At 43.6% G+C, this 23685-nt stretch overlaps 1 protein-coding gene across 12 annotated transcripts in view; it reads left to right on the plus strand.

The window, feature by feature from the left end:
• arhgap23a (Rho GTPase activating protein 23a) overlaps window positions 1-23685 on the plus strand; it is a 67516-nt gene that overhangs the window by 10502 nt on the left and 33329 nt on the right. For 2 of the 12 annotated variants that reach the window (XM_085404520.1, XM_085404518.1), the window contains exon 1: window positions 21218-22706. The exons of 1 other annotated variant lie outside the window; for it this stretch is intronic. In XM_085404520.1, coding sequence (XP_085260646.1) covers window positions 22464-22706 — 243 coding nt within the window. In that variant the 5' untranslated portion in view covers window positions 21218-22463. Of the gene's footprint in view, window positions 1-3416; window positions 3745-20679; window positions 21089-21217; window positions 22707-23685 lie in introns of those variants that run through there. 9 more of the 12 variants (XM_085404516.1, XM_085404519.1, XM_085404521.1 and 6 more) reach the window with 7 other exon arrangements.

Consider the following 23685-nt stretch of genomic DNA (forward strand, 5'->3'; position numbering starts at 1 on the left):
AAAAACGCTTTCTTCTGCCTGCACTTACTACTCCTTCCTGTCCTTCAACAACAACCTTTTATAGCCACCTGCTCAGATATAACACACAGCCCCTCAAGTACACAAATCTTTCTCTCCCCCTCCCTCCCTTGCTGCACCTCTTTACTCTCAGCCTACCAGCAGCCATCAATAATAGAAAGCCCATTTTGCTTGCCTGACAGGGAAATTAATGTGTTGCGTGACTGTGGATCTGCATGCAATATGGGATAAGATGTGGACAAGCCCCAACTCAGGAGGGGTCTCCAACATAGGATCGCTCTTCCCACAGAAGAATGTCACGGCAAAGACTGATTTATGCCTCCGATTGCTTGAATTAAAAACATACTGACCGCAGAAAGAGGCTGCAGAGTTAGATCCTGATCCCAGGTCAGAGTTAAGATATAAAGTGTCCAGCTGCACATCCCTCACACTCCATGAAACCCCCCTTTTCCCACACCAGAAACCAAGCTTTGTGAACCAGACCGTCTGCACCATTACCCTTCTTACTCTCGGAGACCATCTGCCCTTCTCTCCCACCTTAAGACGGGGATACTCCAGCTAAGTCTCTTGCTCCACCATGGTGGATTTACAGACAATCTGATATTCACTGAAACTACTCTGACCGCTGTAGATGTGTAACCTGGGGGTGGATTTAGGACACATATGGTAATTGTCTGTGTCAAATGAGGGATGAGTGAAGGTCATAGCTCTGGCTTTCGAAGAGTGTCCCCTGTAAGCTTTTGGCAGGGATTGTGTGTCTCCAGGCAGGCTTGAAGCAGAGGTTGGAGTCCATGAATGGAGACTGAGCAGACATGCAGAGATGAAAGCTGAATTGGCAGCTGTGGCTCTTGGCGTGGGAAGACTCCCGTAAGCGGCTTTTTCCCACTATGATTCCAGTTGGTTTCCTCACAGGCAAGGAGGTTTTGAAGTGGCTCCCTGATACTCATACCCCTTCAGAGTAATAGCAGCCACATGGGTCCGCCCCCCCCCCCCCCCCCACCCCTAGCTTTGAGTCATCACAGCAGCCAAAGACCCCAATCTCAACAATTTTATCTTCTTTTTAAAAAATTGTATTTATTTTTTATCCATAGCTCGTGCTGAAGTTTTTATTTGCACTTTATATGATGCCATGGAGCATATGTAGTTACACTGTATCCTCCTGGCGGCAGACTACACTTCCTTTTGTACTTATGAGTAAACTTCCTCTGACTACATCTATTGATTCACATGAACTGCATCCAAAAATACAAATCTCAACACTTTTCCGAGAATACACAGACTGCTCTGGGTGGGAAAAGAATTAGAACAGCTATCAATGAATTATCCTTTCAGGCTTTCTTTAGCCTTTTTTTCTGTCATATCCACATTCCCGAGATTCTTGCTACTCCTGAAATTATACCTAATGCATTGTTTTCCCAACCCTGTGGTTAATTTTACAGTAAATACTCATTGGGAGGTTGCTTTTCTGTGTGATCTATGATGATTAGGCAGCTAACTATTTGTTTAAGCAAAATGCCAGAAACTGACTCACTCATTTCTTTATCTAAATCTGAATATGTGCTGTTTAATTGAGCTCTGTTGAGTAAAGTGAGTATTTTGTGGGTTTGAACACATCACCTTGGGTTACAGAGGTGATTTGGTTCCCTTATGACAACATTCACAGTAGGTTCAAGGTTCTTTATTTGTCACATGCATAGTTATACAAGTATAACACACAGTGAAATGTAGCCTGACACGCTCCTCGACATGTGCAAAAAAATTTGGGGGGAGGTGTAGAGGAAGAACATCATATATATATATATATATATATATATATATATATATATATATATATATATATATATAATGTAGTATATACATTGGGTGAATGTGCAGTAGTAGCAGCAAGCAGGTGAATTCTGTACATTGATATGAATAGACATCTGACTATTTTACAGGATAGACAATATAAACATATTTAAAATTAAAGGAATTGAAATGTACATTGTGCCTTGGTTTAGTGTCTGGAAGAGTCCTGACTCAGTCAATTATAGATGATGTGAGAGGGCGGGTGTGTGTGTTTAGGGCACGGATGGCTTGGGGATAGAAGCTCCTCTTGAGTCTCTCTGTCCTTGCCCGGAAGATGCGGAACCTTCTACCAGATTGCAGAAGTTGGAACAGTTTGTTGCCAGGATGGGACGGGTCCTTCAGTATCTGCGCTGCTCTAGTCCGGCATCTCCTGGTACAATTTAATCAATAAGACGTAATGTAGAGTCAGACAAATACTTGTAGTGCCTACTGTAGTTTACGTTTTAGACATTTTAAGGGACAGACTGTGTCAGACTGTGTTATTGTTGACATTTCATAGGTTCAGCAAAGAAATAGGACGTTCATATTGTATGTTTTGTTTTTATACTTCATAGGTCAGCGATAAGTGGTTTAACAAACAACAACAAATTCCTCAGTTACAAGGAGTGGACTGAAAGTGACTGAAATGGCAGTTGGAAAGCCAAAAGGAAAACTTGAAAGCCTGGAGAACTGTTGTTCAAGGCCACTGTAAAAGTTACAAGAAGGTCTGGCTCCTCGAAAGCAAAATATAAAGCAATGTGTAATAACTATACATTTACAGTCACTTTCCAGATTATAGGAGTGCGTTTAAATTTAAGTCCATCTTTATACAGTGAATTGAATATTTAGTAGGACATAAAACTTTTTAAAATAGCACCACATCAAAATGATGGAGCATAAAAGTGTTGCATATAAGAATACAACACTGGTTAGATCTAGTTTGTCAGGTTTCACTTTTAATTTCACCGATAATTATTGTGACACAGTGACTTTTATACGCGCTGCTTTTGCATTTTCACAGTACTCGAATTCAGTTTCTAAGGTACTCCGATCAGAGCTGTGTTGGGTGTGCTTTTGGCTTGGAGCCCTCCTCTCGTTCAGCGCACAGCCAGAGGGAGCCCGCATGCTTCGCGTCTGCAGGGCGGAGCGCACAGATTTATCCAACGCACCCTCATTTAATTTGACTCTCTCCGTGTGAAGTTTAGTACTCTAAAACAGCTCACTTCCGGTGCAGATAGCAACCATAAAAGCTTAAAAACGGCTTTAAATCGACTAGATACCTTCTCTCAAACTCATCCACGTTTAGAGCATTTCTATTGATGGCAAGTCCAAAATTGCCCCCCCCCCAGCGAATAAAAATAGACTGTTAAATCTTACGATAAATGACTACAGCACTAATGTTTATCTACAGCTTCCAGAAATATTTTTCTTTTGGAAGTTGTTTCTTTGAATTTGGGAATTTGGACACATTCCTCTCTCCAGCTTTACTTTGAAGGCGGAGTCTCTTGGCTTCCTGTGCACCCCCTCTTTGTATTTTGATGCCGCTACAGTCAGTTTCCAGGCAGGGCGAGTTCGCAGGGACTTAGATATGTACAACTGATGCGGTCTGCCGGAAGAAGAAGGAGAAGAAAAGGAGGAGGAGGCGGAGGGGCAGCGCACCGGACTGCCCCAAACAACGGGAAAAGACTTGGGAGTTGTTTTTTTCCTTCTAGGAGGAAGGAAGCTGGAAAAGTGTCGAATATATAAGTTTGTGTTTGGAGCATTGTTACCCTCAGAGCTCCCCGTCTGCCTGTGCGGCAACAAATCTGCCTCTCCTCGTTGCAGCCAAACAGTTTCTGCTGTCCAATGAATGGAGTTGCTTTTTGCCTTGTTGGAATACCTCCCTACTCTGAGAACCACGTAAGTACGCCGAGCTGACAGTGTGGTCCTGCTCCTTACTTGTCGTTAGAGGTATTGATACTTGGACATATTGCGCTGTGGAGCGGTGCGCGCTCGGGCCGGTCAGAGAGCGTGATTTCCTAAGAGGATTAACTGTAGTTTACATAGCCACTGTGTACACACACACTCACAGTCATACTGTACAGAAATAAGTGTTTGATCAGAGTTTTTCTGCAGCTTTTGCGTCGCTGCTGTGGACGCAAGTGGTGCGCAAAGAAATGAATTTAATCAGCCGCTTTACGAAAGCGAACGTCCCATTTTACGCCCGGGTGGGTTCAGTCTTTTGTCCGCGTCTGGACTGCATCGGGACGCGGAGGAGCTGTCAGTCCAGACGGGACGTCCCAAATGGGGATGGTGCGTCACTCCTCCACTAGTATCGAGCTTCTCCTCATAAATCAAACATATTAATCACGCGGATTTGGCTGCATGGGGAGTCTTAATTGATTTAGCTCCATCAGGGGATGCTACCTTTAATCAAAACTGGTGGTCTGCTGCTTTTAATCTGTTACAAATAAGCTGTAAAGTGGTGGGAGATGACTGCTGACACACGAAGTGGTGGTGTAACAGTAAATGAGAAGATGGAAAGGTGTGACTTGGTCTCAATAAGCATCACAAGATACCGCGGCCACCATCACTCACTTACAGCAGCTGTTTTAAGCCTGCAGAGATATACATGCAATGGTAAGTTGTTGTTTTTTTCTCCTGAGCAATGCTCTGGATGTCTGTTGGTGTGGCTCTGGAGCTGTGCATTGAAGCACTCATAGTGAAGTCATGATGTGAGAGGAGAGGTCTGCTTGCATGTGTGTGTCTGCTCAGATTTAACCTCTGAGGGTCCTTATCATCTTGTGTGATATGGCTCCACGGTGAAAATGCAGGACTAGCAGATATTTCCTGTTCTTTGGTAAATTGCATTCATCTTTGTGTTTGACAGGGTGACGAGGTTATGTTTGCCAGTATCTCTGCTGTGTGTTGCAATATTGCTCTGAAATCATCAACCTCCGCTGTCACTCTCTAAGCTTGCTAAGTACACGAGGCTCCGAGCCCTCTCAGCAGTACCTCATCCCTGCTGTTCTGCCCCGGTGCTGGAGTTGTACAGATCCCCTCAGCTGTACTGGACACTGAAAGACAAGAGTTCACGTTTAAAGAGCTACAGGATCCACATTAGGTGGCACAAGTCAGAAGACTGCAGTTCATGTTCTGTTTGGTTGGTTTGTGTTTTGCACTTTGTGTTGCTATTTATGTTAACTTCCACTCAGCAGTTAGGTTCAGACACCAAAAACTACTTGGTTTAGTTTAGAAAAAAAATGTTATTTGGGTTGAAAAGCTGACATTAACCTTGTATGTTGAAAAATGACAGTGTCTTTAAATATTATTTATTTATTTCTATGGATGAATTCGGAGCGAAAAACCTGTCTTACTATTTCCTAAACCCAGTGATCCCAGACCAAACTCCCATGGCACCAAGTGTGCATGCATTTTTAAAGCCGGCTCAATGCGGACTACAGATTAATATAAGAAAAACAACTTGTGCATTCCTGATCTACACAGCTGCGTTCGGTTTACTGGCCGGGTGCTGTGTGTGTCTGCTCAGATTTAACCTCTGAGGGTCCTTATCTCCCTGAAATAGCAGATATTTGCTTTTGTTCTTTGGTAAATTTCATTCATCTTTGTGTGTGTTTGACAGGGTGACGAGGTTACCTTTGCCAGTATCTCTGCCGTGTGTTGCAATATTGCTCTGAAGGAATCAACCTCCGCAGTCACTCCGCGGCGCGCTCAGTCTTGCTGTAATTAGGAATTTGTCTGTTTTTATAGCTCGGCTCTACATTTTTTCCCTCCTCTCTGTTCTTGCAGAGTTTATCACCTCCAGCAAAGAGCAACACTTCCTCTTGTGTGGTCGCACATTGATTGAGCCTCTGCTGTTTTATGTCACTGCAACAGAGCTGCGAAAGCCCCTTCAGACCCACTGAATTCACTTTTATCTGTTATGTAGTATCACAGTAAAACATGAAACACTTTGATGCCGTGCGTGTTCCCACATAAAACTGTAATTGAAATGAACAGGAACTCATAAAATTCAAAGGGTTTGATATCCCTCAGAAAGACTGCCTTAGCTGTCTCTTGTTGCAGAGGCTTCTGTGCTGAGTTCAGCTCATCTCATTTCAGTCCCTGATCTGTTCTAAACCCTGTGCTTCAGCCAACACCCTGCTCTTCTTTTTAGCAGTGTTTTTTTTATTTATTTTTTTATGCGATGGTGCAGGAAATGAGTCGCATACATCCATCAGCACAGATGGAAATGATCGGGATTGTTCTCCTCTCTTGCCCGAGTATTGGCAAGCACACAATTGAACATTATTCCTTAACGAGATGCAGGATGACACTAGAATCTAATAAAATGTCTAATTTGTCAAAATGAGGCGCAAAGTGAATCAGGCTTTGTGTGTTCCTCCAACATTCGAGCACAGAGAAGAGGAAGGGTGGAAAGTGTCTGTGTGATGAGAGCAGTTATGATGTTGTCCAGTGGGACTGGTTTAATGTTGTTAGCAGTTCTGCTCTAATGTAGCAGTGCAGCGTTTGCGGGTGAGATCGATACCGGCAGCGGAGAGCAGGGAGGGGGAAGAGGGCAGGATGAGCGGCACTCCTGATGTCTAATGCTGCATTGTGCCACGTGATGCTGGAATATGTTGATGATGGGAAACATGAGAGCACTTTTATGAAAATCTTGCCTTGAGCTGGTCGATGTTAAAGCTCACGTTTGTCCCTGCGGCACGCCTGTGTTTGTTCACTGATACACTGCAGACTAACGCAGCATCACCCTGTAGCTGTTATTATGTGCAAATCCTTCAGTTCTCTCTACTGATCTGGAGACAGTTATCACACTGAGGTCCAGTCTCAGAAGTTGCTCATTGCCTCAGAGAAAACCTCTTCTGGCAGAGGCAGTGGATCACAGGACAACCACCTCAGAGAGGCTGCAGACCTCAGACCACAGAACAGTCTGCAGGTCCAGGATCAGCTCCTGGTCAAGGCAACCTTAACTGAAAGCATCTGTAAGAGGCTGCAGAGGAAAGCATTTCAGTGATCATTAGCAGATGGCCTCACCACGTAGTAGGCACATCGCAGAGCAGATGCTGCAGTCCTGACTATTTTACAGATTTTCAAAACGGTTAGGCTTTCTTGGACTTCTTTTTTTATTTTACAAAATATGCATTTTCCAAAAAACGTTTTGCTTTCATTCACTGCTCTGTACTGTTAAAGTAAACGTTGGTTCACTTTACCGTCAAACAGGTGGTAAGTGTCACCGCCACCATGAAGCAGAGTCACATCTGTAGGTGAATCTGCTAACAGGACCTTCAAGTTTTAATATCCACATTTGGATCCGAAGTATTCGTACTGAGGAAGTGATAGGATGACATTATCGTATCGATATTTGTACTTTTAGTCATTTGGTTACATTGTTTCATTTTGAGGATGGTAAAACAAAAATGTTTAGGATCAGCTGCAATGTACTAATACTACAACTCATAGGCTAATACGACGTATAAGCTGTGAATATTTCTTTATTACACCATATATTGCAATTAAATTGTTTAATATAGCGATTCAATTGTTAACAGTGGAGTCAAAAGATAAGCCAAGTCAGGAAACTGTACAAAAAAAGCCCCAAAATGCATTAATCTCTCATTAAAGCTGTTCCACGATTGTTGTGCACCTTTTGTTTTTGTTATTCCAGCCACGAAAGTAATTCCTTTGCTTGTATTGTGCATTGCATTATGGGACAGGATTGTCCACAGAATCAAACAGAATCAAGCAGTACCCAAAATATCGGCGAAGCTACACAGAGCACACTGTAAAGTAAAGTTTGTGTTTTCTCTGTGTTATTGCAGGATGTGTTGTTGAGATTTGGCGCTGTATTAAAAAAAGAAAATCACTTAAATTGAATGGACCATCCTACATCAGTCAGTTCGTACCTCACACCTCCTCCCCTCCGCCGTCACCCCTGCTGCATTCCTCTAACCCAGAGACAACAGCTGCACCGCTGCTCTCACACCTCACGTCCACAGTTATTAACCCTGTGAGTCTGTGTGTGTGTTGACACATGTTAATGACACTCAGACACAGTCAAGCACACAGGTGTTCGCAAAATTAGCCACTCCTGCTTGTTTACATCCTACTTAAAGGGTCAGAGTTACACCTAAAACTCATAATCTGTGCGCAGGTGCATGAAACGTACACACAACAGACACGCACAGATGCTTTTTGGCATTGAGGCCAGTCTGAAAACTAGCTCTGGGAGAGTTTTAATTTGGCCTTCTCCCCCATGTGTGCATGAGGAAGTCCTTGATGTTGTACAAACATGGGCCAGCCGGTATAAAGGTAGGCGAAGGACATCAGTCATCATTGACCTTGTTTGCTGTGGTACAAGGGGAGCAGCTGTTGTAGCTCTGCAAAGCAGGCGTGTTTCTGCTACTAATGGCTCCTTATTGATCTTCCTGTAGGTAGTCAGCCAGTCTGCATTTCTCTCTGCCACGGTTAAGCATCAGTAATTGGTTTAGTTTTGTTTTTAAAAATTTTACATTTGTATCTGTTTATTATGCAGTGGATGAAAGGTGAGGACTTTTATAGGGTGTGCATGATGCTCTGTGCACATGTGCAACATGTTCTCATCCCAGGATGCAGATACTGCTGTTCTGTCCCGGTGCTATGGGAGTTGTAGAGATCCACAAGATCTCTTGCTGCAGAGCCTCAGCAGCACTGGACAGTGAGGGATAAGAGTTCATTTTTAAAGAACTACAGGATAGCACAAGTCATAAGTCTGCAGATCACTTCCTGTTTGTGTTTTGTGCTTTGTTATTGGGCTTTCACTCGCTATTTATGTTCAGTTTCACTCAGCGGGTAGGTTTAGACGCCCAAAACTACTTGGTTAAGTTTAATGGAAGTGGAACTCAAGTTTGTATATAAACCATCATAATCAAATAACTTGATATTTGTGCTTCCTGGGAGGCATTGCTGTTCTCTGAAACTGGCCAAAGAATTAAGAGAATTTCTAATTATTTACACACTGGTGAGACGCTCTGCTGGGTGAAAAGTGACGGATCTCATACCTACCTAGCCCTTCTCTTGCAGGGCACGCTCGGCCTGTGTTGTGCCTCAACTGGGAGATTTTCCTGTGGCGTCTGACTGGCAGGCGGTGGGAGGTTTGGTGTAAAACAAAGCCTCTCTCTCAGAAACAGATGAGAGCTAATTAGATTCAGCCTGTCGATGGTCTGGCATGCGTCAGTACCTCTTTGTATTTGTGCCTACAAAGACGCTGTGTTGGTGTGTGTCTCGAAGTGTTGTTTCTGCAAAGGAAAATATGAGGCTGTTGTACAGCACATTACATTGCATGAGGGGTTTATTGTTGACATATTGAAGAATGAAGAGCACTCCAGGTCTTGTTTGGAAATGCAGACTTGACTCTGTCTGTATCTGCTTGCAGGATCAGTCTGAAGGCAGCAGCTCAGGGTGAGGTTTGACTCAGGGTCAAGGTTCAGAGGTTAGGGGCCCCACTCGTCACACACTTGGCCCCCAGTAAAGAGGCTAAAGAGGCAGGCGGGAACGCCTGTCACTGTGTGCAGCAGGGGGGCACAAGGGTTAACCAAGGGCTCCTGTGTGACTGATTTACATTCACATCATCTGATCCTGCATGTTGTTTCGTCTCGGTGTCGACTGTGCACAGTTCTACTTTTCTTGCACATGTTCTGTTTTTGCAAAGAGAGAGCTGTCTTAAGAGCGAGTGTGTGTTTGCAGAACACTATATGGAGCGATGCATCTTGCTCTCATCAGCTGTGCACTTCTTTTTTTTTTTTTTTTCTTTTTGCAAACAGCGGGGATTGCACTGGAATGTGAGAGAGACTAGGGTGGAGGAAGGGTAAAGAAAAAGGGAAGATAACAAAATCGGGAGAATCCTGATGAGTCATGTGAGGGGAAGCACTGAAAGGTAAAGAAATAGGAAAGAAAAAGAGGTTGTTCCTCCATAACTTCCATATAACCACCCAACTTCTCCCTCTCATCATATAATATGCACCATTTGCACTGATTGCATAAGTGGATGCATAACGAGCCCATTAAAATCCTTTTAGTTTCAACCAACCAGGCTGATTAGAAAACATCAGAAATTGTGTTTATTTTTGTTTCAGTGTGTCTTCATGATATGAATCTCCAATTACACGTGATGGCTGAAGAGCGCTAACGTAACTTTCTTTTTCGGTGTGATGCGAAATGTTAAAGCATCCAAAGAAGAAAAAGAAGAAGAGTTGTGTTTGCTTATTAGTGAGATGATGTTTGCTCACTGTATTTAACTTCTCAGAAATGCTGCTCTGTTGTTTATACTGTAAATGACAGCCGGCCAGGTACCGTCCATCAAAGCTGCAGTTGTGAGTTGATGAACTGTGAATTGCAGGTCACACACACGGTAGATCGCTGTTTTTTTTCATTGGAGGTTGAGCGCTGACTCACTAACCTCTATCTCTGTTTCCCAAACATCCCAGGCCGCAGTGCTGCAGTGTGCATGCACGCGCAACAACAACAGCAACGGTGTGTTTCGTGCTATTTGTAAGCGGTCTCAGATGGGAAGGCTGTTTTGACAGTCTGGTGAAATCATGGGACAGAGATTATCAGGAGGCTAATGAGCTAAGGATGCTGGGAAAAGATAAAGCGCTGTGGTTTTCCTGATGCCTGGTGGTTGAGCACAACATCGTCTCTGTTTACATATTCGCTTAGATTCTCTCATTGGATAATCCTAGTCATACGATTTATTTGGTTTGCTGGTTTTGTGTGTAACATTACTCTGAGATGTTGTCTCACTTTGTTATTGTGCAGCTTTAAATCAGTAGCTTGATGCTGCTTGTATTCGGGTTTCAACACTTAACAAGAAACTACAGTCAGAAGAGAAAAAAACATCCTTGCTAAAAAAAAATATCCAAGTTTTAGCTTCAAATTTTGACATCCATCCATCCTTTTTTCCACTTATCCACTTCAGGGTGATGGTTTTGGGTTGTGGGGAGCCTGGAGCCTATCCCAGCTGCTATAGGTAAGAGGTGGGGTACATCCTAGACAGGCTGCCAATCTGTCAAAGAAAGCTGGGACAACTAAGGCTAATCGAAAAGCAGCAAATTTCAACCTACACCTCCCAAAATATTCATATTCTCTTAAATATCATTAGATATGCTAAAAGTATTGTAAAGAAAGAATCAGCTGATTCTGATGGGTGACCAGCTGTTACAGACCCTTATTTACAAGGAGGTCACTACAGTTTCTACCTTCTTGTTTGATTTGGGAAAGTTTTTATCCCAGATGCCCGTCCTAATTTAACATTGAGGGGTTTGTGTATCCTTGTCTGGTGGAAGTGTAAACTACTACACTATGGAGTTTGCAAACTTAAAAAATTTGGGTCCCTTATTTTTCTTTCTTTTAAATTTAGAGCAAAGAAACCCATATTTAATCCAGATATATGGATTTGATTTGAAAGTGAAATCAAGCTAAGGAATGTGGCTCAGGAATGTGAGACACAAAAGCTTAAAAGCTTAAAATCAAAGGCGCCAAACTAAAGGTGAAATCAAAAATGATTACCAGATATGGACTAAATTTTTGAGAAAGCATGAGCATAAGAAGAGTAGAGCACAACATTTAGTTTGCTGGGATATGGTCACCTCTGCGACTCCCTGATAACTGCCGCCGCTAGGGAAAAATTTGTATTAACAACTGGTGAAAGAATGTTTGCAGATAAATTGGCATTTTCCATGCAAACGACAGGTAACTTTGGCAGTCTTTTTGCAACCAAAGCAATGGCAAGGAGGTTTTCCAGACTGTATATCTCTTTGTGACCTATTTCACATAGCATCAGCCAACAACCACTCACCAGCTGAGCAGGAAATAGACATTTTTCCCTAGCAACCTGGGGTTAAAAGGGGGTCGCTGATCAGTCTCTAGGCTGATGTGAAGCCTTACTTGCTCAGGCAAATACACAGCAGTTGTGTTCTGTTGGCTGAAGGTTTGCATGAATTCAGATGTACTCAAACTCAACTCTAACTCTGCACACATTGAGCTTCATTATTCTCACTCGTATCTCTTCCGGCTTCCTTCTCTTCTCTACTCTTTGTTGGTCTTTTTCCCTCTCTGTGTGTGACTGTGTGTGTCACAGTTCTTATTAATAGAGTAGTACTTTTTTCTTCTTCTCTGGCTTCTTCCGAATTTGAAGCTTTCTTGTTTTTTCATTTCCTTGTGAATCGCTCGTTGCTTTGATCCCCTCTCTGCTTCCTTCTTTGGGCATCTCCTTTCAGGATACTCTGCTGCCGCCGCTGCTTTCAATTCTGTCTGTATGTGCCGTCTGTGAGCAGAATGTCATCCTTAAAGCAGCGGGTATTCACATGTAGGTTTTTGCCATGAAGGGTTTGTTTTTGTACAGTTCTTGTATATCCAACCCCCCCACCCACCCACCGCCCTGAGTTTACAGAGTGAAAACTAACAGTCCAGTGTGTTTCTGTTAACTTTCCTCTTCACTATAAGCAATGGCAACGTGTCTTTAATCCGAATAACAGAGTGAAAACATATGCGAGTGTATGATTCCTGTGTTAACAGTTGGAGGCCTCTCCAGGCGTCCCATTAGCTAAGCAAAATAAGAATACAAGCGCGAGCCTAATTTCCTTCAGGTGGCAAATTTGACCTTCTTTTCTGAGGTGATAGAAGTCATGAGGCTACAAAAGGACAGTTTATTTCTGCAGGGTGAACAGTCTCTGGGTTGCATTAAAAGGCTGCTAATACAGAGTGACAGAGGTTAAAGATGCAGACATAGCATCATCAGCTTGGCATATGGATCTCATCGTTGCTCGGCGCGCTCAAAAGGGCAGTGCCTTTGGGATCTGCTCGAATATTAGGACTAAACAGGGTTTTACATCACAGTCAACAGGAAGGAGCAGATGAAGTGATAGCGTGGGACGATCGCCCTGTATTCGAAACATGCCAGTCAGTATCTGCAGAGCATCTCTGCTCTGCTGGGGAATGCTGAAGAGAAGAGATGGTTTGCAAAAGCCCCTTTGGATTTAATCTGAGGATCGCCAGGTTTATCTCAAAGTGAGAACAGAAGCTGAAGTTACTGCCAGAAAAATCACGCCTAGCAAGTTTCGCTTGACCTCTGCATCACATGCGTTTGGCTGTGCTTCAGATTTGACTAGATTGAAAAAGGGAAGAATTGATGTGTCTGCCTCCAAACTCCTTTAAACTGTAGTAATTGATTACGTGCAGTTGCTATCTTTTGCCCGGTGGCATCATGCGTACACTGTTAAAGAGAGACTTTGCGAGCCCGTGGAGAGTCATGTGAATCACAACACTGATCTTAATTTGAGATGGTCTATGTGAAATATTGGAAAATCTTACTGAACTTTTAGACAGTGGGAATTTGTCCAGCTGGGTTAAGAGCTGCATCAGTGTACTCGTGCATCTGCAAAAGCAGTCTTTAAAACTATTTTCACATCCCCAAATACCCAGACGTAACCCACAGATTCCCAGGTGATCAGATTCCATCTGTGAGACCCAAACATAAGAAAAGCTTTCATTAACTTAAACTATTCTTCACTACTCTGAGAGCTCCCTAAATGGCTACTCTACACCCCAGACTCAGCTTTGAGAATTGCTGGATTGTACAGTCCTGTGTGAACTTAGTGATGGAGACTTCCTCGGCGTGGTGTGAGCGGTGGTGCATGGCAGGAATGTAAGAACCAGATGACCACAAATGGAAACTCCAGGGCTGATGGAGGCAGTCAAGCAGGCCATCTCGCTAGCTCTAATAAACACTCTGACTCCTTTCTGCAGTCGTCTTTCTCTTTCTTTTTTAACTGCCTCGCTCAGTTTCCCAACCTGGCTTAGCATCGCCTCCACCACGCCCCACATGTTGGACCGCCGCCTGGTTTTTGTCCCCCCTAGGGCTGAAGCTTAAGTTCAGCTTCAGCCAAGGAGAACAGCAACGTCATCTCCGAGTCCCAAAGTTATAATTTTCATCTGTTAATTATACAGAAGCAGAGATGAGCTAAATATATACATGTGGGTCTGAAGAGGGAAGCAACCGAGAAGAGGGGGCTCAAAGTACGGCCGCGCTTCTTCCAAACGCGGGCGAGGGGGGTGGAGAGAGTCAAAAGGCCTGCTGGAGCCCTGTGGTTTTCTGTTGCTGAGGCCTGCTTCTGAAAACAACCAGGAAAGAAAGAGAAGAAAAGGGAAAAAGGGGAAAAAGAAGGGAGGGGTAGCAAGGGAGGGCATCTTACTGCAGTGGAGCTCCGACGTGACGCTCTGATTGCTCCCAGCGGTTGTGGTCAGTACAGTGGAGCGGTGAGGGGTGGGGAATACAGTGCAAGGAGCAAAGTTAGCTCTCTGCCAGATGTCGTCATAGATCCCGTCAGTATCAGAAGACTCGTTATACGGTACAGCTGGGAATTTACCTGATAAAACCCAGCCGTCGCCTCATAGTGGCTTTCAGAAGCAGCAGGATGTGGCTGTTGTTTCGGTCCTCTTTGTTTCATGTTCTTTGGCTAAGCGTGAGGGGATGGGACATGACTAAAAACACCGTGGAAAGAGAGCAGATCTTTAGCAGGAACCAGTGTGTTTTGATTTAAGCGTTCTTGGTGACTGCTCGGCCGTCACACATCTTTCATGCATCAAAAGGTGGAACGTTTTCAGACTTCCAGATTTCAGACATGTCTGAAAAGAGAGGAAGGATCTAGCATTCACACCTGGCTCTTTAAAATGAGCCAAGTGGTTTTACAGTCTGAGAGTCTTAAAGTTCAGACCTATAGTAACTATTAAGGTCAAACATAGGCAACTTGATAGTATTCATGGCAACTTTGAGCTGTAATTATCATCTATTTAACATGCCATTCCCTCTCACCCTTCACTAAAAATAAGCGGACACAAAAAGTTAAACTGTTAATGCATGCATGAAATATCCAGTAAGAGACGAAGCTTCTTCTTCATTTTAGTTCCGTTTTATTATCGAAGTGACCTGAACATAAAACATGCAGTCGACTAGAGGAGCCACTTCTCGTTAATTAGGTTAAAGTGGAGCACCGTCTCTCCACTTAGTGTATGTCATAGTGTGTGTGTGTGTGTGTGTGTGTTTTGCCTGTATGCTTCATCGCTCTTTATCACATGCACAAATAGAAACCATCTTTTCCTTCATACATCCAGGTTTGATCCCATGCAATATGGCCTGCGGGTCTCTCCTTGCTATGAAAAATTTATAGCCACGAGAGACCCACCCATTAAATTTGAGAAGTATAAATGCGACACTATCAGATGTTGAAACTTTTTGAATTTGCTTCCAGAAAGCCCGTCCAACAAAGTTCAGACAGGGAGAGCAAAAGCCTGCAAAGATTGTGTCATGTTAAAACAAAACACCGGCCAACAACATGAAGAAGATCATCCCAGTGGAGCTGAGGACGTTACATGTAATTGGAGGAGAAGTTCATCACTGTGGAAGACTTAAGAGGCATTCACACAACTATATATGGGGATTAAATAAAGATTCAGATAATCTGAATCTTGTAAACTGCCTGTGGATGGTTTTGATATTCAGGCTGTTTACAGGAAAATCATTTTATAGATCCAGGAGCATTTTTGAAAACCATGTCAATGAATAGTTGGTTCTTTTATCGTAAGCGATGCAATTCAAACACACTCAGAAACAGTGACACTTACTGTGTGCCTGAGATTATTTTTAGGGGTTTTCATGGCTTACTTGCACATCTGTGAAGGCAGCATTAATGCTGAATGATACATACATGCTGCAATTCCGCCAGCATGCTTTTCAAGACAATACCAAGATATTGTCCATGTGCTCAGTTTGCCTGCCTGCAACCCAAACCTGTTACTCATTAGCAGAATTTGACGACTTATTTAAAAAATCTATACCAGAGGAGTCCCCAAACTCTTGAGTATTTATTTGCTTTAAAGAGTACACCTCTCTTCCCAAGCAATCCCAGAATTCTGTTAAAAGAAGAGGTGATGTGCACGTTTTTGGAACGCGAGTTGGAAAACAGGGCAAAAATCCATAGGATAGATTATTCTCAACACTCACTTACACATCTCTTAGTGTGTTTAATCATTTGTCAGCAGACTGTCTGTTAATGGATTCATTTCTTAGCCTTTAATTAGCTTGATTGAGCAAAGAAGTGACATTTTTGTGGTTTAGCCTCCAGCCGTGCAGTCTGGACTGTCGTCGTTTATGTGCTGCGTTATTTAAATGAAACAATAGAGGAGGTATTTAGAGTGCGTCTCTGCGTAAATACGCGCCTGCGCCGCCGCTGTCTGAGCCCAGATGTTTAAATCGTCCTCTCCTGTCTCCTCTCCATCTGCTCTCTTCAACTTCCTGACTCTTGCTTCTGCTTTAGATCACTCTCTGTCCTCATTCTTTATTCCCTCCAAGTTTCCCCCCCCTTTACCCCGGTGTTCGCTCTCCAACATCTGTCAAAGCCCCCACCCTTTCGTGTTCTGCTTCCTGCTCTGTATCGGGCATTTTTGTCCACGTAGATGCTTTGTAGGCCGGCGGGCTGACTCATGTATCCCAGCGTTCCCTTGTGGCAGAAGTAGCACAATAGGCACATTTTTTGTGTTATAATTTCCAAAAAATGGGTTATATGAATGAATCATATAAATTGAATTAATGAATCAATTCTTGTGAAAAGGAGCAGATTGTCACATTTGGGAAGCTGGAGTCCTAGTCCACCTAGTTAAATGATTTAAGAAGTTATTATCAGTGCTAAATGATTACCTGTGATTTAGGTCCCTAATTGAGATTGTGTTGTTACTATCAACTTATCTGATGTGTTAAGCCAGCCGAATGATTGTTGATTAACACTGCAGTAAAAGAGTGACATGCTATAACACTGAAAGCCAAAGATTCACTGGTTTGGCAGGTTTTGTAAGACTTCCGTTATGATACACCACAGCTTCAGATTTCACGCTGTTGGGCATCAATGTTTTTTTACTATTTTCGGGACTAAACAGACATTAATCTTAACCTGGTTAATTATAGAAATAATCTTTTTGTGGCCTGTTTTTAAAGCAGTGTAATGTCGGTTCAGATTAAAAGCTTGACTCATATCAGTAATTACAGACTTCTTGTACATTATTAGCTTCATGGAGCTAATAATATCTTAAGTGTGTGTGTGAGTGAGTGGGCGGGAAAAGGTGACTAAAGAGTTGATATTTCAGTTCTCAGCCAGCTCACTTGGGCTGATGTCATGTGGAGTGCATGCATAATGCAGTGGGTTTAACACAGAAGACGCTTCTTCTGGTTTGCAGATTTGAGTCATGCATTGTTGTTGTTGTTGTTGTTGTAAAAGTCCTCTGGCCAGTCAGGGAGGGTTAGACCACCCCGGTACCACCTCAGCTGTGTGTTGATTAGATATCTGACCCTTGCACGTTTCGTCTCGCTCTGCACCTGCTATCATCTCAGAGCTTCGCACAACAGAGACCACAACAGGTGTGACCTCCCTAATGTCCAGCCACAGTCTCCCACCCCGAGCTTATCCATTTGTAACTCATTTACAACCACGAATCGCAGATAACGGCTTATAGGTCGGCTTCTTGCACTTCCTCGCCCTGGGCACACACTCATGCCACCTATTGTTGTAAAACTTTACATTTACTTGTAGCTCATCACCCTTTGCTCTATCCCCTGCGGCCCAGTGCCCTCTGGGCTTTTCCCCCCACCCATCTGCTTTTAGACCCTGGGTTGCAGCTGCCCTCTAGTGTCTGCTGTCTGCTCACTACATCATGAATGCTGTTACAAAGGCCTATAGGTTCCATGGCATGGGGATTTACTGGAGATTAAAGTTAAAATTAACCATCTTAAAACAGCTACATCCCCTTTTTTCACACAAGCGCTTGCTTTTGTACAATCTACTTCAGCAGATTACGCTTAATGTCTGTCTAGACGGAGAAATCGACTCCATGCTGATGCCATCTAGAGCCAATTATTGAACCGCTACATGTGAAATGTGCTCTAACAAAACTTTTATTCACTCATTCTTTTATTAAAATAGCCTCATGTTTCATAACTGTAGATTATATTTAGTTAAACCTAAGAAATACTGAGGCACAGAAAAGTTTTTCACAGCCGCTTTGTGAACACTCTTTTAAATGTTTTCTTAAAGCACAAAGGCAAAAACAAAAGTCCCCAATTCTTGGTGGGAAAATGGAAAAGACAAACAGCTTTGTTTAAGGAAAAAGTGTGGCTTTGATTTGTTTGTTACTCATCTTGGGGGACCCCCTCGGAGCTTGGTAACCGTGGCGGTGCATCGGGCATATATTTGTGGTAAAATCTGAATCATTCCTTAGTTTCCAGTGTGATGACACAGATAACTCATGTGGACTCCTTTATCGCCTTTCCTGGCACATGTTGAGTGTGTCACCGGAGTTTGTCTCACCAGAGGCGACGGGATTTTCCTCAAGGGTTTCCAGACGTCAGATTATAATGATATTAAAGTTCTTTATCTATGTATTGTCTTTGTTGTGTCAGTCATTGTAAGCATCAAACCCCGTCTGTCCTTTTCTGACCCTTTTTGTGCCTTTTCTTGCAGCCTGTGTTTAGAGAAGACATCCTACGGTTGTGTCTGCAGTGCGGTTTGTTAGCGACAGGCCAACCAAGCGCTCAGTCAGCACTCTGAATGGCTTCACTCTGCTCTTTCTTGCCTTTTTTCTCCTCATCACAGCTCTGTTTTGTAGATGCAGCAGAGAAGAGACAGACTTTTGTTTTGCCTTGCGAGGAAGCTGCAGTGGGGAAAACAAAAAGGGTAGGGAGGCCACTGTGTGTTAATCGGTTGGCTCACTGTCATGATCCGACTATGAGAGGGATTAAAACATATCGCCAGACTAATCTGTCCCTTACACCAGCGGGCAGTTTTCACTTTCCACAGATGTGTTTGTTGTCGGAGAGCAGTGAGGGGCAGAGACGTCGCTCCTCTGAGAGCTACGGTGCATGTCGGGCTTTGATTTCCTGACATTTCCAGGAGTTTTGCGCTCCCAGGTTAAGATCTAAAAGAAACGGGGGGAAGAAAAAACCTCGAGTGCTGTTTACTGAGCATTCAAATCGTTACAAGTTAGATAAAAAAAAGGTATGCTGTTATGATTTAAATTAAGCCCATATGCAGGTGATGTCTGCCTGCTCGGGCATGTTTCGGCTAACCAGTAGACCATGTGCTTTTGTTCGAGCTCCTCACGTGTGGCTCACATCAGATAAACTGTAACTCAATGCCTTTATTTTCATTTTTCTTTTGCCAGCCATCTCTCTTTTTTTCTCACTTAACCTCCTGTTTTTGTAAGTGCCGTCATGGTTCATGAAAGGGTGACCGAGAGAAAGAGAGGGTGTGAGACAGCCAGAAACCTTTTGTTTCCAAATTAGGCACTCCTCCCGCCTCACTAAAACTAACTGTTATTGTAAAAAGTGCCATATGAAATCCCACCTCAGTGCTGCCGCTTTGAAATGGATGCAGATTTTAAATCCCCGTCTGGCTTTTTCTTTCTCTCGCATCTCCCCCTCCTGGTGATGAATCGGACCTCCCCATGGTGATCCAGCAGGGCGGTTCCGGGTGGTGCATTGAACCCGAAGCTCTGGTCTGAACCACAGAGAGAAGACAAACCCCCCTACAGCCACAGCCTTCTGACTTTAAGTGGAACCATAATTACATAGCCTAGTGTATTTATACTCAGCAGTGACTCAGTGGGACATGTGGCATGTGCTTGTGTGTATGCATGTGCACAAGAAAACCAGCCTTTTGTATTCACATGTAACTGGTTTCTGTGTGTGTGTGTGTGTGCCTGTGTGTGTAAGTGAAAGTCTACTGACTCAATAAACTAACTGGGGATAAAGTGAGGTGTGGATCCACCTCAATGTAGTTTGTTATTTTTGCAGGAAAGATCATTAAAAGAGCCACTATGTAACTCTTGGAAGTAGAAAAATAGAAAATGTGTGACGCCCATAAAAATGAGGTTCGTTATTATGATGACGTACGAATTAGAAGCAACTATTAAGGATGCATATCAGTCATGCAGTGCAAGCGCCTTGCTGCTTTAATAGGCCTGTTGCTAACATGCAAAAAATTGAACAAGATCAGATGTTTGCATGCTGTGTATAAATACATGGAGCTTATTAATAAAAAAAGCTTTTTAAAGCCTTTCCAATGTTTGCTGTAATGCAAAATTGAGAACATGAAGAGCATGGCCTGCGAGTGATATGTGGGTGACTGCAGGCCAATTATAACATTCTGGACTCTTGATCAAAGATCTCCCATAATGTAAATCAGTTTTATTGTAAATAAATTACTCTTTACATCATTCAATGACTGATCCCACAGACTGCGCATAAAACATGGTTGTATTGAACGCAGGACCACTGCAGGGATCTCGAAGTGATCACATCTGGATGAGAGCGTAGCTAGCTTGATTAGCAAAGCGATTAGCATCACACAGATACTTGTGAAAGAATGATGCACAGAAACTAAACTGCTTGAATTTCATTCACCAAAACTGGCGTGTAGACTTTGACTGACTGTTGTCCTGTCACTCAATGTTGCATAATTTTACACCATAATGAAATTTAAATTGGTAAGTAGAGATGTAGAGAAGGGAGACGTTAACTTCACAGTTAAGGAAGTATCTTTAGCCTTTCCAGATTTGCTTCATTTTTCAGCCTTGCATTTGCAGCCTCACATTGCACAATATCTTAACTTCCTGGAGTAAATGTAACATATTTTCCTAACGCACATGTATACATCCTTGTGTGTTTGCACAAGATTAACAAAAAAAAGAAAAAGTGACCCACACGGAAGAGAAACGCAGGATATCATATTAAAGTGCTAGATGACACCAAAACACTTTGAGTTCATATTTTATATTAACTGTGTTTTATATTTTTTGGTACTTTTATTGGACACGCCACTATTATTCACTCTTCTTGGGGTATGTTTCTGCCTGTGAAAGTAACAGACTCGTTAATTTATCACCTCCTCAGTGAGTATAAACTATCAAAGCCTGCAGTGTGTGTTCTTGTTGGCATAGTGCGACATATCCAGAGGGTACGGTGTTTTTTGCGGATGACTGCCTTCTCCAGTCGAGTTGGAACTTGCCCCGCTGTTCGGCAGGTGAAACCTGTCTAACCTCATCGGTAACGGATGCTCGGCAGGTTAACAGTGACGACAACCGGAGGGGAACGTTGGCTGTCTGTAATAACAACATGGTTACCTGTCTGCCGCTCTCGCACGTACCCTGGACGCCTGGCTGTTTGGTGAGAACTCACCCCTGACTGATTTAGTGGTTTTTAGGTGTCACTGTGTTGTATATGGGTGGATCCTCTGGGAAGGAGTGTGTCTGCACGTGAGAGTGGGAGTATAGGCTTGACAAAGAGGTCATATTGACATCCAGTAGCGACCGTGTTATTTTCAGAGCTTTTACAACCACAGCAGCGCCCGTTGCTCTCCTTCTCTGTCTTTGGCAGCTTTTTTCCATGTTCTCTCATTATCATTCTCCCTCCTCTGTGTTTTCCCCTCCTAACTATAAGAAAAAGGGAGTAGAAGACTAAGCATAGCAGCCGCAAATGTTTTTTTTCCTCTCTCTTTGTGCTGCAAATTGGCCTCTTTCTCTTTTCTCTCTTTTTTTTTTTTCGTCTCCCCTTTGAGTGGAGGGGAGGCGGTGGAGGCAGGGCTGGCGTTTGTGGAGTTTAGCAGCGGGACCAAAGCTCTGTCACTGTGTTTGTGTCGCTCACACACACATATGTGCAGCACACGTGCAGCACAGGAAGGATCCAACGTGGATTTAACCTACCAGCAGCAACCCTACAGGAGATCTCTTCACCTGGACTGTTAACAGCTGACCCGCTCTCGGTTTTTCCCAACGTATGGCTTCAAGAGTTCCGCTTTACAGTGCACAGGTGTTTGTTTACTGATGACAGTCAGACCGGTTCATGTGGAAGGAGTCAGTAACTGTCTGGATACAGTCCGAGTAACAAAAACAAGGACTAAAGAGAAAGCAAAAGAGGAGAAGCAACAGAAAAGCAACAGATCGAGTAGCTGATGGTCGCTGTGATAAAGTAAACATTCGGGATTAAGATGAGAGAGAGATGAAGTTTGTCTGGCACTAGAGGTAGAGAGGGAGGGTGAAAGGAGAGAGTGGGGGCAGTGGGAGGGAGGAGAGACAGAAGATCCAGCCCTCTGGGACAGCAGTTGTGTGTTTTGGGGGGTGGACAGAGTGGCTTTGAATGCAGAACATCACTGGACACCGACAGGAGGGCTGCTGTCAGTTGGTCTCTGTGTGTGTGTCTGTAGTGAAACCAGACCTACCTCTGATCCCTGCACCACACACACACTCCTCTATCTGCTGCCTTTTTCTTCCTCTGGTTTGAACCCCCCAATAGTGCGGATGAGGGTCTTGGAGAGCTGACCGATGGAGGTCAGGAGCGTCAGGCTGTGATGTGTAACTTGTTGGATTAAACTTTCCCGAGGCTCAGCAGCAGCAGCAGCAATGGACTGGAGCCAGGAGGCGTGAAGTTAAATGACTGGAGAATCGGAAGACACTAAAAGCAGCCACCCTGTCTTGGCTCGATTGTAGGTCTGTGTCTGGACACCGTCCAGGACTTTGTGTTGGTGCTTGAGTGTGTGCAGCCCATGTTGGTGGCGAGCGATGCGGATCTGACCAAACTCAGCGCTCCGATGCCCGCTGCTATGCTCCCGTGTCCTGCGCCAGCCGGGTCTGACTGGAGCTTCCAGAACCCGGTGGGGGTGGACTGCAGCTCCCCTGAACCTCGTTGCATTTGGCTGGCGGTTCTACGTGGAGGCACGACCTCGGAGCCACCCACTTCGCCACCTGCCATGCCTATTGGGCACAGCCAGAGCTCTCATCAGCCCAGGGTAAGAAGGGGTCACTGGTCTTCACCCATCTAACGTTAAGATGTGGTGACTGTGGCTAAAAGCATCAGTCAGTGGCTGCTGTTAAATGACAAGTTGAGTCCAAATTAAATGCTTTAGCTAGATAACTTGATGAGGATTTCCAACAATGTATTGATCCCCATCACAGCTTCTAATAGCAAGATGTGAAATTTGTAGGAATTTCCTGTTTTATCTGTTTTTAAAAATAAGATTTATCAGTTAAAACTGTACATTGCTTGTTTGAATAGTTTCTCATAAATTTTTCTGTTGTCAAATGAATTGACCAGATTGCTTATTTAACATACTTCCTGCTAAATCCTCGGCCACTTTACACTCCAAGACATCGGAGATGTTTTTTGTCGTGCTCGTGGTGACTTTTGTGGTTCTCCAGAATTAACACAGCAAACAATGATATCAGCAATACTCTCCAGAAACCGCTGTGTGCAATTAGTCATGCATGTCAGCAATGCTTCTCTGTAACTGTACTCATTGTTTGGAGCCGGTTAACCCCTCAGCTGTTGGTAGATTCTTTAAAGTTTCTGGAGAAATGCCTGTGTTGCCTTCAGGCTCTTTTGTTTTGGCAGGCACACTTTGTTTAGACTTCTTTGAGTGGATCAATATAATTAAGAAAGTGTAGTTTTTACCTACAGTCAAGGTGGCTTTTAGCTGCAGTTGGCCTGCAAAGACCACGTACACACCGGATTATTGAATTTGTTGTGGACTTGTTAATTCTGAACAAAAATATACTTAGAATTATGAATTTAAGATCAGATAAGCTACATTTAGCAAATAAAAATATTTCCCAGCTTACTCACGTTTTCCATCCATTGGATTAGGAATGGCTTGCATATTGACCCTTTTCTTCCTCCTAGGAGCTAATTACTGGCTAAGCACAGTTTAAGGTGGCTTCTAAGTACCACTTTGATCGAGGTGTCATGCAGTTGTACAGCTGTGCATGCCC

Source organism: Rhamphochromis longiceps, linkage group LG4, assembly GCF_057381845.1.
Source record: "Rhamphochromis longiceps isolate RC_006_pf linkage group LG4, R_longiceps_female_GT1.1, whole genome shotgun sequence".
Classification (NCBI taxonomy): Eukaryota; Metazoa; Chordata; class Actinopteri; order Cichliformes; family Cichlidae; genus Rhamphochromis; species Rhamphochromis longiceps.